Source organism: Strongylocentrotus purpuratus, unplaced genomic scaffold, assembly GCF_000002235.5.
Source record: "Strongylocentrotus purpuratus isolate Spur 01 unplaced genomic scaffold, Spur_5.0 spur5_scaffold_3, whole genome shotgun sequence".
NCBI lineage: Eukaryota > Metazoa > Echinodermata > Echinoidea > Camarodonta > Strongylocentrotidae > Strongylocentrotus > Strongylocentrotus purpuratus.
The window spans coordinates 25,226,261-25,241,686 of NW_022145609.1; the positions used below are offsets into that span (position 1 = coordinate 25,226,261).

The 15,426-nt window shown below is 38.2% G+C and overlaps 1 protein-coding gene across 1 annotated transcript; it reads right to left on the minus strand.

Moving 5' to 3' along the window:
* Positions 1 to 537: 537 nt before the first annotated feature.
* LOC115928903 lies at positions 538 to 4,009 on the minus strand. The gene is made up of 3 exons (XM_030996971.1): positions 3,920 to 4,009; positions 2,582 to 3,088; positions 538 to 1,788 (listed from the first exon to the last, which is right to left on the minus strand). The coding sequence occupies exons 1-3, from the start codon at positions 3,984 to 3,986 to the stop codon at positions 680 to 682; spliced, it is 1,683 nt and encodes a 560-aa protein (XP_030852831.1). The 5' UTR covers positions 3,987 to 4,009; the 3' UTR covers positions 538 to 679.
* Between the last annotated feature and the right edge of the window lie 11,417 nt (positions 4,010 to 15,426).

Genomic DNA, 15,426 nt, shown 5'->3' on the forward strand with positions numbered 1-15,426 from the left:
TTCACAGAGGCAGTATACCAGACTCCAATTTACATTTACATTTGGCCAGAGGGAGCAATTGCAAAATACAAATATCTCTGATTGGTTTCAGAAACACAGGAAGAAAAAATACAAAACCTAACTAACATATTCTTGGTCACGTTTACGCATCTCAAAGTAACTATTAATGAACAAACTTGATCAATTCAATATTTTCATGTTTCAAATCAGCCTTCATGTATAGACAAAGAACCTATGTTACAGTGCTCTCTTTTGGAAAAAAGGTTTTTTATATATATATTAACCCTCTGAACTACTTCATTCTCTAATTTCAAAAGACGTAACACAGGGAACATCAGGATTCCATAGGTGATAGATTAGATTTCTATTTGATATATATATAGTGAGGCGGGAGCAAAAAACTATTTCAAAGATCTCTCTCTCTCTCTCTAAAACTCTGGGTATTGAAATATTTGAGAAGGACAATAAATGAGGGAATAATATTTGGTGAAAAGCACAATATTAGTAGAAATGGTAAATCTTTAGTTCTAGACCCAAACAGGCTTCTAGTGTCCTAAAGGATAAAAGCACTAATCACCTGTCCCTTGGACAGAACTCAAACCCTAAGCCCTCAAGATCTTATTTACAAATACATACACAGCATACAACACATTCATAGTACTTTGGCGAAAAGAAACAATCAAACACACAGTTTAACACTGACCTCTTTTTGATTCATCTTCCCAAGCTTTCCTGGCAGTAGATCCAGGTCATGCAAGAAAGGATTGGCAGTGTCTTCCACCGGTGTGAAGGGATTGGGTGACCTGCTTCTTCTGGGACCATGCACATCTTGGTTGTCAGGGGTAAGACTAGGAGACCAAGGATCATTGTAGGTCGGGAAGGCATCTACTTGGAGCTGGGACTTTCCCTGATATGGGAACGGCCCGGAATTGGTACTGTTTGAGGTAGGATCATTTTGAAAGTGGAACGGACTGTTCCCTCGGGAAAGGTTCCCTTCTTGGTTATCAGGGTTAAGACTAGGACTCCAAGGATCACTGCGACCGCTGACGGCCTCTCCTTGGAGCTGGGATGTTCCAAGAAATGGGAATGAACTTGAATCATATTGAGGGTGAAATGGCCTGGATGGCTCATCCTGGAAAGGACTTAAAGCCTTCTGCAGGGATGAGCGGAAACTGTCCTCTGATGAAAACGGATTAAACAAGGGGGCTGAAAGATCAAGTGCCAGCGTTTTTGCTCCTTTTTGATCTGCAACCTCTTTGGTATTCTTACACGGAGCCCATGGATCTTGCCCAGACTCATCCACTTCCTTTCCTCTTTCTTTGTCAGCGTCCACCTTGGCACGGACTCCCCAGCGACCCGATCCTTGCATGGAAAACATATCCTCGACACCGGATTCCTGTGACTTCTCAATCCAATGTGATTGTTCAAAGGTTGGACCTCTTGATGCCCGAGGATCGCTTGTTGATTGGTCTTGGAAAGACAGCTGTTTTTTGGTGTCTTCTGGTGACCAAGGATCCCATGGGCCTTCGGCTAAGTCTGGTAAAAAGTCTACTTCAACATGTACCTTTGCGTTTGAAAGCCCTATTCCCTGCTCGTCAATCTCAGGAACTGCCCCCGATGTACGGTAGGAATGGAACTGCATACCACTTTGATCTTCAGACCGGGTGCGTGTCTCTTCTTCAGGGTTGGTTGATTCCTGGTCACCTGATGACTGGAGAGTCTCTCCATCTGGTGATGGGTCTTCCATGATGAATGATGAGGACCACAGGTCATCCTCTTCTGCTGTGACTGAAAATGAAAATTAAACAAGATGAATGCATACCTGCCAACATTTGAAAATGAGAATTAAGAATTTTTAGCACGGTATGTCTTCGAAAATAAGAAATCTGTACCCGTAACAGGCGTTCGCACATGCAGCGGCAGTAACTGGCAATACGCGGTAAATCTGTGCAAAAAAGTGAATACAAATTCGCTCAATCATGCAGCCCTTCAACGCATGCAATACGTGAACTCTCACATCGCGGCATGTGATAAAACAAGCCTAATTTGGCTTAAGCAACAACAACAAAAAACAAAAAAACAAAAAAACAAAAACAAAATCGAAATTTTGAAAATCTGGGATCTCCCGCATTTTGGGGTCCTAAAAATCCAGAAAAACGGGATATTCCGGATTATTCAGGAGGGTTGGCAGATATGTGAATGTGCCTGCATCTCCAATATGCCTCTGCAAACATGTAATGTTCCTTCATCAAGAATACCTGAGCCATGATTGGTTTGAATTCTTCAATACTTTGTAACAAGATATTTTTGGTATTTTTAACACTTTCATGACCCTGTAACCTGTGGCCTTTGACTTCTTACTTAACAAATCTAATCATGTCATCCTTGCATGCTAATACATACTTCATCCAAGTTTTGTTAAATCTGTTCAATGATTCTCAAGTTACCACGGTAACAAAAAGGACACAAACAGGACACAAACTCTCGACCTCTGTTAAGTACTTCATAAACAAGGTGACTCTTCATACCACAGCTGAAAACATTTAACGGTCCTGAGCATATCTGACTCCAAGATTCTTACCTCCTACAGCTTTGAAGTTGTTATCCATGAATCCAGTCTTGAAGATCACATCGGTATGGCTCAGGGATCCAAAGTCATCACCAAAACCATCACCAAAACCATCACCAAAACCGCTCTCTGCAGTCTCGTCTGCACGGTTGCTGTTGTTGGTGTTGTTTCCCCAACTGGACATTCTAGAACTCGGGTCATCCGCAACATGGTTTGTTGGGACATCCTCCTGTGTCTTTGAAAGATATATCTCGGGGAAGTCTGATGACTCACCATATGTTGCAGCAACATCATGTGTTGTATTGGATGTTGCGATTGGAAGATCATTCGTGGCAAGCTCAGGAAACATAACGTCTAGTTTGACGGGTTGCATTGGTTCACACACATCACTAAATGGAATCACTTCATCAGAAGGGGCTGCAGAGGGGGCAACGGGCGGAGCAAAAGGGTTGCCGGGACTACTGGCCCTCGCAGGAAGACTAAAGGGGTTATGAGGAGATGGGCAGTTCCGCCTAGGGACTGAATGATAAATAGCAACATTACAAGCTTTATATACATGTATTTCATAGTGATATAACAGTTCTGAAACTACCAACAAAACTTTTGACAACAACTAAATTGACTCTTGCAAAAATATTTGGAAGACATTACAGCAGGACCTTATTTCTGTGATTACATTCCTGCTGTATGTATACATGTATATGTTTCAGCCATTGCTGCATGAACAAAATAGGCTTCTCACTACTTTGTTCATGAGAAGCTTACATGTGCACACAAAATTGAGATGCCCTGAAACATCATTAAATATAAAAGCAAGCACAGATAGAACAAGGCTCCATCTCTTTTGAAACTTCTACTTATTTTTCTTCTCTCTCTCTAAATAATAGTAATAATAACAACATGTCTTCTTCACCCAAGCAAGCCTCATCAGTATTAATAGTGTTCTCCCTGAGGGCACTGCAATCATATTATTATCGGGCTTTAGCCGAGCTACCATGGAAAGGTGCTCAAGCATTCAAGAAATTTCTTTTTACCAGGTACCCTTTTTGTACACTTGGGTAGTCCAGATTCTGTCTGTTTTTATATATCTTGTTTGATTCTTCAATCTTCTTTGTCCTCCTCCCTTACACACTCCCCACACAGCACAGATTCTCTACCTATGGTCCCCACTGATCGTGCACCCCACCCTCACCCCACCCCCCCCCCCCCCAATCTGGAGCATTTTCAAGCACCTTTGGTATCGAAAGGGTTAATCTTGAGTCTACATCTTTGATCTTAATAAACCGCTCAACTTTTTTGATGATTGAACAATGGCCATCCCTCAGTCAACCTGAGGATTTAGGTACCTACCTCCCTGTTCCTCTGGGTGAGTACTGAAAGGGTTTGTAGAGGCACTTGGGGTTAAACTGTCAGCCATTTTGTAATTGTTACATCTCCATCTCAATCATATTCATCATCTGAAAAATAGAAAATGGATGAATCCATCAATTTAGTGTCTTCAAGTCCAAGGTGATTGGTCGTTTGATGTCCCATGACATGACCAAGTATTATGCTATATTCAACAAAATTGACGTTAAAGACCTTGTCCGAAGTGAAAAATGAAAAGAAAAAATTATATATCAATAAAAAGCTTGTGAGCCATAGATGACTATAATCAATTATATGCTATTTTAGTGTCTGTCAGAGGAGTAACAACTCTCTGAAAAATCAAAATCTAAAGCTTTGAAAATTTGAAGTTGTTGACCTCAAAACTGGCTATCTTATCTGGAGTATGCACATTCACAATGAATTCACATTAATTAAGCACAGCTTATTGCCTCAGCTACAGAGGCGAGCCAGTTGGGTCCACTGTCCACATAAGATGTTATCACCATATTTGCTGCAAATTTGACCCCTGTTGATCTGTCTTTTGGAGGGGTGCGTAAAATGAGGTTTAAATTCGCTTTTGTGCAATACAGAAAGGAAAGCTATATTCAATTCCTTAATATTAATAATTCAGCTTTCCATTGATATAAAGTTGTATTTTCATCAGATAGGCTCGTTAATAGTATTGTTTTAATTGATATTCCCTTCTTTAAAAAAAAGATTAATACAACTGTAATTATGCTTAGCACCTTTCTGGTATTAAATCACATGACAAGATCGTAAACTACACATACATGCAATACTCCTTGACAACAACAAAATTCATATAGGGAAAAGTTGGTCTGTTTCCTTTCACAAAAATAGTACCTTATATTTTCTAACAATAAATATTACTGTGGCAAACAATTTTGCCTTTCTACAATAGGCCATTTTCATAACATAATGAAATTTAAAGCACAAATCTTTGTTAAAGATGAAGTTGAGTTCTGGTCATGCGATTGTACTGTGAAAGAAACAAGGTGGAATCGACCAGAAAAGGTTGATCATCTAGCATATAAGAATTTGTGTGTATTGCAAGGTTCTAGAGAATCATCAAAATGATAAGAAATTTGGTAAAGTTACAAACACTGTACACAGAAAGATGTATATGGGACTACACGAACACGTGGCGTAAAAATCCTACCTACCCCCCCCCCCCCCCCCCCCCCCCCCCCCCGAGTTTAAAGATAAACTCCAGTACTGGTAAAAAAAAAAATAATAATTCTCGCAGAATCAAACGAAACTTACACTGAATGTTCAAGATTACAAATAAATAACATATGTGCCAAACAATTTTGGAAGAAAATGTATACTGGCTGAGTAATGAGCATAGAAAGACAAGGAAATCAAGGTAGTACTAGCCCCGACACCATGTGTGTTGTCCCATATATAGCTTTCTATGTGAGTGCTTGTTACTTTACCAAGACTCGGTCAAATTTATTATGATTTTGATGACTCAAGAACCTTGCAGTGCACACCAATACTTACATGCTACATGATCAACTGTTTCTGATCCTTTCCACACCTTTTCTTTCACAATGCAATCGCATTACCAGTACTAAAGTTTATCTTTAACGATGTTACTGACATATTTAGAATATAAAGGCATTTGAAGAGCCATGCTCTTCAGGGAACATGTCTTATCTGATGATCTTCCACACTTGCATAATAAGAATTATTACGCTCACAAATTATTTTTCACCTCTTCCCAGAACTCAACCTTCTCTTTAAGTGCCTTGTTACAAATTATTTCATTCACCTGCTGTTAGGCAGGACAATCAACAATGTTTGTCTTACCTAATTAATGTATCAGCAATTGGCATTCTGACTATTGAAATAAAATAATTTGTAACAGGTGAATGAAATAATTTGTAACCAGGAACTTAATGCATTAAATTTGATTACATTACGAAAATGGTTTATTACCAGCAATTTTCTGCCTCTGGTGTTTGTTTCGTTTCCCTCTAAATTCCATCTCATTCTCAATCATGTAGATGGAGTAATTTTATGACAGCTTTAAGAGCAAACGTCACTTCTATTTTGGTAAAAAGGTGTGCGCTCATCATAGACACCACTGTGGCACTTCGCATGCAATCACAATATTGGAATTCTTGAACTTTAACATGTACTTAACATCCTTCAAATTGACATAGTGATAAAGCTAAATAAATAGTTCCCTTAGTCTCTTATCATTAATTATTTGCCATGCTTTCTGTAATACCGATCACTGTGTTATTGTCAATAAACTGACAAGCTTTGTTATTTTCAAGTAAAATGGAAATTCTTCCAAGTTATTTTAACAAGAAAAGGAAATCACTAAATATTTTGTCAGTGCTTTTCAACTATTCATTTTCAGTAATAATTTATCTCCATCTAAAGACAGGCATATCTTGGCCAAAAGCTTATTGAATTAAAGGGGAAGTCCACCCTGAAATTAAGTTAGTTTTAATAGGAGTAGAAAAATGAGAGAAACAAGTCAGTGAAAGTTTGAGCAAATTCCGATTAAAAATAAGGAAGTTAGGATTTTTGAAGTTGTGATCAATCAAACTCAAATTGGCAACTCTATGACGTATCATGCGAGCTCAACTTCCATTTGCTCAGTATTAAAAAAATCTAAATTTTTTATTTTCCCTCAAGAAAAATTTCAACCATACATGCACCCTAAATATAATAATTGCAAATATGTTTCTATACTCCCCCTGCAAGGAACAAATATATATTCCGTCATCAATAACGAAGAAAACATGATTTTATGGAATATTATGCACAAAGCAAATGAAGGAGAGCTCGTATAATAAGTCACAGAGTTGCCAATTTGTATTTGATTGATCACAACTTCAATAATTCATAACTTTCTTATTTTCATTCAGAATTTGCTCAAACTTTCACTCACCTGATTTTCTTATTATTCTGCCTCTATCGAAACAAACTTATTTTGGGGGTGGACTTTCCCTTTAAAGTCAAGTACATGTAGATAGACAGTAATCATATCAAACATGTGTAGTGTAATTTCCAAAATAATTATCTAAAGAGGGAAGGGGGATGGAGAGGGGAGGCTGTTTTGTCACCTGGACAAACTTTAGTTAGCTATAATCATGTGGAAGATGGTACGGACTTCATATATTTCACAATCAATGATGGATACCCCCCCCCCCCAGCAAAATACAATGTGCCTGTGGCATATATTTCAAAAGTATGTGCCCCTAATTGTGCAGCTCCCTCCTACCCCCCCCCCCCCCCCCCCCCCCCACCACCACCATTAGCAAACTCTGACCACTAAAAGCAAATTGGAAAATATAAAATATGTCTTCACCTTTTCTTCCTGCTTGTCAAAAAAAATGAAAATATAAGGGAGTTGAAAACCACATATCATAGATTTGGGGGCTAGTGTTATGACTGAAGGTGCTTTTCCCTTGGGTTTATATGTTAAATCATTTGAAGCTTACGGACTTGTTTCATGTAGCTGTTTTTTAAAAGCCATTTTTCCCTCCTTTTAACTTTTAACAGCTTGCAGATGGGTGGGGTTAAAAGGAGGAAAAAATGGATTTTTAAAAAACAGCTACATGAAACAAGTACATCTAAGCCTGGAATTATTTCACATATACCCAAGGGAAAAGCACCTACAGTCTGTAGTATACCTAGATATTGATTTAGGTCTGACCCGTAGCTGTATTGATTGATAAACATTATCATATAACCAGCTGTGGCAGATGGAGGTAAAAGGTTTTATTGACAGACCAGTATGCACTACTTAAAATATGAACACAACTCGTACGTGGTTGATAATTAATCTATACATAATTCCATACTGACAAGAAATATCATGTCTCTCTTTTCTAGTCTCTGTGATGGGGGTACAAAATTATTAGCAAAAAAGCAGCATTCTATCTTTTATAATATGAACACAACTCCCACATATTGTATAAATAATTTAAATCTGTCACTCCATTATCTATGTTCCATACTAATGTAAAATGCCATGTCTTTCTTTTTTAGTCTCTGTGGTGGAGGTTAGAGGTATTATTGACAAAGCAGCATATATTTCACCCTATACATTGTATATTATTAATGCAACTCATACATGTACATGATATACACATTGATACACACTTTGTCTCTCTTCACTGGTTGTCATATCTTCCTTTTTTCATGTCTCTCCTGATTTTATCTCACCTTTATATCTCTAAAAATTTGTCCCGTGATTGTACACACCATCCCTTTCATAATTTGTAGTAGGAGATCAGTTGAAGTGTTTCAAAATAATCTTATAAATTTATATCTTTAATTCTGCATATAACTAATTCTTCTGTTATTTCTGTATGTTCTTTCTTACTTCTGTTCCTTTGTTTGTAATGCAGATGCATTTATGTGATCTCTTTATATCACATCACATCTATATTGAACTGTCATTTTCATGTTACAAGTATAATCTTGTATATTCTTGTACTATATGAATTCCTTCTAAATCCAACATTGCACTTTGATTTACACATATCTATGTATCTAGGAATAATTGATTTTAAAATAATTGGCTTTGTATAGTATACTGCATTCTAATGATATATAAACTAATTTCAGCGAAATATTTGTTATCAATTATCTTTTTTGGTTTAATCGATGATCTTATCTTATGACCATTTTAAAGTTGTAAAGATTGTACAATTAGTCCCTGGACTTTGTTTCGTTAATAAACCACATTGAACCTAATTTAGATTAATTAAATTGAATGGCCCTGTCTATCATGCAGGGACAAGCTGGGGGTGACATCATGCCACAATCTGGGAGGTCTGACGACTTCTGCCTATGCCCAGTAAGCAATGTGTGTACGTTTTCATTGCACATTTGAGCATACAAACTGCAACATCTAGCATGAAAGTGATGAAACAGTGTCGGAAATAACCTAAGTTATAGTTTACGGGTATCACACAAATTAAAGCATTTTATGAGACATAATCTTTTACCCCAATCGTTGACCGACATCACCTTGCAATTAATATAGAATTAAACAAATAGGGATTTGGTTTTCATTATTATATATATTATGTATAATAAACTGCCATTTTACTTCAGGTGTTATGAGAACATAGAGCAGGAAGTTACTTGAATTATTATTTATGCAAATCAGATGAAAATAACATCAGAACACATCAGTAAATAATACATACATGTAAACAGTATGCAATGTGGAGAATTATAGCAGCAAAAGTATCCTTTTAAAGAGTATGGACATTTTAAAAGACAAAGGAAGAGATATATATATATAGCAACCTCCCTTTTGAGAAACTTAAGGAAAACAACAATTAGCACTAGGCCTTATCACCCACAGCGTCCTCTTTAAAAATGTGTCAATCCTGTTGTCGTCGTTGTGTCCTTGTGTTTTTGCAGTGTTCACCGGGGAGACTTGAAGTCTCTCCCCTCACGAAACAAGTTAATTTGCTTTACAACTACTTTTGCAATGTTGCAAAATGGTTCAGAGCACAAGCTCTAATGCTTTAGTCTGATTTCAGGTGGAGTGGGTTTCAATACTTATTACTCTCTTATTACTCTGTAGTTCACTAATGGGACTTATGTCACACTGGTATGTACAGTGAATACATACCATGTACTTTTTTTTTAAATGTAACAGTCTTGGGTTTTGATCCATAGCCAGTAGAGTTGAATGCAGTAGAATGTAATGAGTCTGTAGTAATAACTAGGCAGTCTACTCACTTATCCTGTATATCAATTGATTAGTGTACCTACTCCTCACTCAATGCAACTCCATTTGACTGTAGAACAAATACAATTGGTACATAAGGGCAAAAACCTAAAAACTTTTTTCGCTATTTCTCTTGATTGTTAAAGGTAAAGACCAGTATTGGAAACGCCCCAATTTCAAAAAATGAAATGGAAGCTCTCATTACCAATCATGTGAAAGAATATGTTTTGACTAATACATGATGATAACAAATTTGCTGGGAAACCGCCTACTAATTCGTATATTTGGTAAATTTGTTTCTCTCATGGTCTGTGAGAGATATAGGGTAGTCCCATATACATCTTTCTGTGTATAGTGCTTGTAACTTTACGAAGAATGGGCCAAATTTCTTATCATTTTGATGATTCCAGAACCTTGCAGATGCTAGATGCTGGATGATCAACCTTTTCTGATCGATTCCACAACGTTTCTTTCACAATGCAATCGCATGACCATAACTGGTCTTTACCTTTAATAACAAGTTGCTTATCAAAAATTAGTTTTCTTTCAGAAGCAACGTACACTGGTCAGAAGATGAAAAGGGAAAATAATGAAAAAGAAAAAGAAGAAGACCAAGGAAAAGAAAAAAATGATGAAGAAACAGAACAACAACACTACAAACAAAAAACAACATCAACAACAAAATCAAAGAAAATCAACATTAGAGAAAAGCGTGGAAAAAAAAACAAGAGAGAGAAGAAAGAAAAAAGACAAAAAGAAAGGCATGAATCACTGAATGGAGAAATTCAATGAAGAAAAGATAGGAAGAAAAATAAGATGAAGATGAAGTAGTAGGGGAAGAAGAAGAACAACAACAACAGCCAGAGTAAGAACAAGAACAAGAGCAAAATGAGAACAAGACAAAACAAGAAGAACAAGAAGAGGAAGAACAAGAAAAAGAACAACAAGAAAAAGAACAAGAAAAGGAACAAAACAACTACAAGAAGAAGACGAACAAAAACAAGAAGAACAAGAGAAACAAGAAGAACAAGAGCAAGAACAAGAACAACAAGAACAAGATCAAGAAAAACAAGAAAAAATAAGAAAAATAACAAGAAGAAAAACAAGAAGAAAAACAAGAAGAAAAAACAAGAAGAAAAACAGGAAGAAAAACAAGAAGAAAAGCAAGAAGAAAAACAAAAAGAAAAAGAAAAACAAGAAGAACAAGAAGAAGAACCAGAACAATAAAAAGAACAACAACAATAATAAGAATAAGAGGTCAACACTATAAGGGCTTCCAGATTTATTCATTATTAGTGAATTCACAGTAAAGGTCGCAATTTTTAAGGCTCTTGAAGATAGCTGTGCATACCTCACAGCCAATTAGACTTTGATTATCGATTACTTTGCCTCATTATTTATAAAGGCAAAAAATAGAACTTAATTAAAATATACAATTATTCGAACCCACAACTACAACGTTCTATTATGCTGTCGATCCTCACTGATTGAGCTAACGATGGGTTGATGAAAGGTGGGTTTGCATGATGAATATAACCCTAACACTAACCCTAAGGCCATGTAAAATTGATTACATGTTGATCGTCCGGATTTTTTGAAAAAGAGGAGGAGGGTGTACCATGTTATTTGATATTTGATATTTCAAAATGGCCGCTCAAAATGGCCGCTCGGTACATTTTCCCCACAATTTTCCGTAGAGATCAGTGATTTTCCCTGACAGTCGAGGCTTTTTTTTTTCAAGATGGCCGCCGACAATTTTTTTTTTTTAAATCAGAAATAGAGCCATTTTAGCAGTGTTTTTCATGTTTTTTTTCTTTCAAAAAAAAAAAAAAAAAAAAAAAAAAAAAAATAACAAATAACAAAAAATAGGAGGCGGCCCCCAAAAAGGAAGCGGGCGGGGACGATCAACATGAAATCAATTTTACATGGCCTAACGGTTACCATGTGCGCAAGGGCAGGTCTAGCAGGTCTAAGTATTTATGAAAGAATCTTGGAGCCCATATAGTGTCTACCATAATAAGAGGAACAAGGACAACAAGAAGAACAAGAAGAATAAGAAAAATAAAAGAATAAAAACAAGTAGAAGAAAAACAGGAACAAGAAGAGGAAGAACACGAACAACAAGAACAACAACAAGAACAACATGAAGAAGGAGATCAAAAACAACAAGAGGAAGAAGGAGCAATATCATTCACCCTTCTCCCAGTTGACACTCCAGTTATGACAATCCTGATATGACCCAGCAAGCAAGATACAGATGTAAAATGACTATGGTGCAAGACCCGGAAGCTGGGACATCCCCCCCCCCCCCCCTTGAAGTTAGACCTGGAAGCTTGGCAGCTGGAGACGGCTTTCTTCCAGAATCTTTGGTATTCAAGGTATTCAAGGTATTAATAAGAACAAGAGAAAGAACAAGAGGGACAAGAACAAGTAGAAGAAAAAGAACAAGAGAAAGAACAAGAGAAAGAACAAGACCAAGAAGAAGAACAAGAAGATTGAAAAGAACAAGAACAAGAACAAGAACAAAAAGAACAAGAAGACAAAAAGAACACGAAGAACAAAAACAAGAACAGGAAGAACAAGACTAATAACAACAACAACAAGAGAAAAGGAGGAATGAAGAAAAAGACCGAGAAGAAAATTGCGCTTCGCCAGGGAATCAGAAAAAATAAAGACAGCACCATATCCCGCTAATGGGACTACACACACACAAATTAAACATGATTATCCATGGTTTAAGTAATCTACATCCGCAATCAAATTACATAAGCTGTAAACTACACCTTTAGTATATTCACAAATACACACTTTTAAACCTAGCACGTATTTACAGCAACAAATTCGTGCGAGAATGCGAAAACTTACCTAAAATCAGACGTAGCAACGCCACAAGCACACGACACTGAATACCAATACATACAGCTGTATCTCAGATCAGACCGCGCGCTTCGCAACAGGTGGCAGACGATTTGCGTTATTTGTATACGGATATACCTCGAGCGCAGATGCGTGAACGTGAAGTGGGGGGAAAGGCGCCACGGCATAACATTTTTAGTACAGTGGACAAGCGGTCTGGCGCCATCTCTGTGTAACGAATTGTTCATTGGATGGTCGAGTTTTTTTTTTCATATTTATTTTCTCCGCCTATCAAGCGCAGATCCAGGATTTCTTGGGGGGGGGGGGGCCCAAATTTGAAATTATGCGAGCCAAATATTGGTACGTAATGGTGACACCGGCAGTGGCGAAATGAGCAAAAACGTGTTGGTTTTTTTTTTTTGGGGGGGGGGGGATGACCAAAATCCGCACCACCCCACTCTTACATGCAGGCCCCGCTAAACGTTTCTTCTAAGTGAATGGGGTGGTATTTACGAACAGGTAGAGCGTAGCGTAAATTGGCGTGTGGTCTAGGGGTGGAGCCTCCAGAAGCTCCGCCCCCCTGGACCCCACACCAATGTGTGTCCTGCCAGTGTCACAAATAAGGTATCAAAATAATGCTCATCTGACTGTAATTAAAGGTAAAGACCAGTATTGGAAACGCCCCAATTTCAAAAAATGAAATGGAAGCTCTCATTACCAATCATGTGAAAGAATATGTTTTGACTAATACATGATGATAAAAAATTTGCCGGGAAACCGCTTACTAATTCATATATTTGGTAAATTTGTTTCTCTCATGGTCTTTGAGAGATATAGGGTAGTCCCATATACATCTTTCTGTGTATAGTGCTTGTAACTTTACGAAGAATGGGCCAAATTTCTTATCATTTTGATGATTCCAGAACCTTGTAGATGCTAGATGCTAGATGATCAACCTTTTCTGATCGATTCCACAACGTTTCTTTCACAATGCAATCGCATGACCAAAACTGGCCTTTACTTTTAAATGCCTATACCCCCCTGAGCTTCTGGAGTTTTATACATTAAATTACAATCAGATGAGCATTATTGTAATACCTTATTTGTGATACTGGCAGGTCACGAATTGGCGTGCAGTCTAGGGGGCGGAGCCCCAGAAGCTCATGGGTTTAGGCATTTAATTACCGTCAGATGAGCATACATGGGCCCCACCTTAGGGTCCCTGGCGGGCTCGAGGAGGCGGAGCCCCGGAAGCTCTGGGGTTTTAGGCATTTAATAACGGTCAGATGAGCATATTCTGTTACCTTATTTGTGACACTAGCAGGACATTGATTGGCGTGAGGTCTAGGGGGCGGAGACCCCATAAGCTCACGGGTTTTGAGCATTAAATTATAGTCAGATTAGCATCCAGTGACTTGTCTTAAGGCACTAGGTGGGGTCCAGGGGGCAGAGTCACGGGAAGTCAAGGGGTTTGAGCAATAAATTACGGTCAGATGAGCATATTTTGTTACCTTAATTTTGTGACACTAGCAGGACATTGATTGGCGTGAGGTCTAGGGGGCGGAGACCCCATAAGCTCACGGGTTTTGAGCATTAAATTATAGTCAGATTAGCATCCAGGGACTTGTCTTAAGGCCCTAGGTGGGGTCCAGGGGGCAGAGTCACGGGAAGTCAAGGGGTTTTGAGCAATAAAATACGGTCAGATGAGCATATTGTAATACCTTATTTGTGACACTGGCAGGTCACGAATTGGCGTGGGGTCCAGGGGGCCGAGCCCCCGGAGGCAAAGGGGTTTAGGCATTTAATTACCGTCAGATGAGCAAAGTTTGACACCTCAGTACTTTGTGACAAAGGCAGTTCACTATTCTTTTTTTCTTTCCTTAGGAATTTGCCATTTTTCAACAAACGTATAAAAAAGTTAAATTTACTAAAGATTGAGAAAAAATCTCGGAAAATTATGTCATTTCAGCAACATTTGTAAATCTCCGGTATCGAATTAGAAATAACCACGTTTGAGGCAAGGGCCTTTCGCCCCCCCCCCCCACCCCCGATCTACATGTTGTTGGTGGGATTAATCGTTACTGTTCTCCCCCTTCTTTTCACCCTTTTCTTTTCTTCTTCCACTTTTTTGTTCCCCTTTAGCTCTCCTCTTACACTTTCCCTTCCTTTCTCCCGTTTTTTTTTTTTTTTTTTTTTTTGGGGGGGGGTATGCAAGGGTCTTCTGCCTCCCCCCCCCCCCCCCGAACTACAACTCGTTGGGGGGTGCAACTGATATCACCCTTCTTTTCTTTTCTGCTTCCTCTCTTTTTCCTTCCTCTTATCTCCTCTTTTCCTTTTTTCTTTCACTCTCCTTCCTTCTCTCTTTTTTATGGGAGGGGGGTTACAGATGGGAGGCAAGGCCCTTTCGCCCCCCCCCCCGATCTCCTTCTTTCCCCCCCCCCCCCCTTTGTTTTTCTTCTTCCTCTTCTTTCTCTCCTTTTTCATTTTCCCTTCTTTTCCTTCTCTCTCTTTCTCTTTTTTTTGCGGGGGGGGGGGGGAAGACTCGCTCGGCTCCCCTGGATCCGCGCCTGAATGCACTGTTTTGCTGTTTTTATTTATATATATATATCATGGATATATAGTACTTAATCCACCGAACTACACGATGATGCTGCGATCCGATTTTACAAAGAAATAGCGATTATAAAAATTATTAGATAAAGAAATCAAAACAAAGATTATCTCCCGATTTAATTTCTAAATAATGAAAGGAATAATAGCAACAGAACCTTGTGCGCGTTTATAGAAGAAAAAAAAAAGTCGAATCGCAGTCAGAGCGTATAGTGCGCTTTAAAAAGGCTTGGCCGTTGTCGATTTGCAGCAATTAATTCAAATAAAATACACTGAGAAAATGAAAATG

Bases quoted from the DNA above. Each gene is read 5' to 3' on its own strand.
- LOC115928903 (XM_030996971.1), bottom strand. From the start codon at position 3,986: ATGGCTGACAGTTTAACCCCAAGTGCCTCTACAAACCCTTTCAGTACT. The intron at 3,089-3,919 runs GTAGGTACCTAA...TTTATCATTCAG, and splicing joins TCACCCAGAGGAACAGGGAG to TCCCTAGGCGGAACTGCCCA. The intron at 1,789-2,581 runs GTAAGAATCTTG...TTTCATTTTCAG, and splicing joins CAACTTCAAAGCTGTAGGAG to TCACAGCAGAAGAGGATGAC.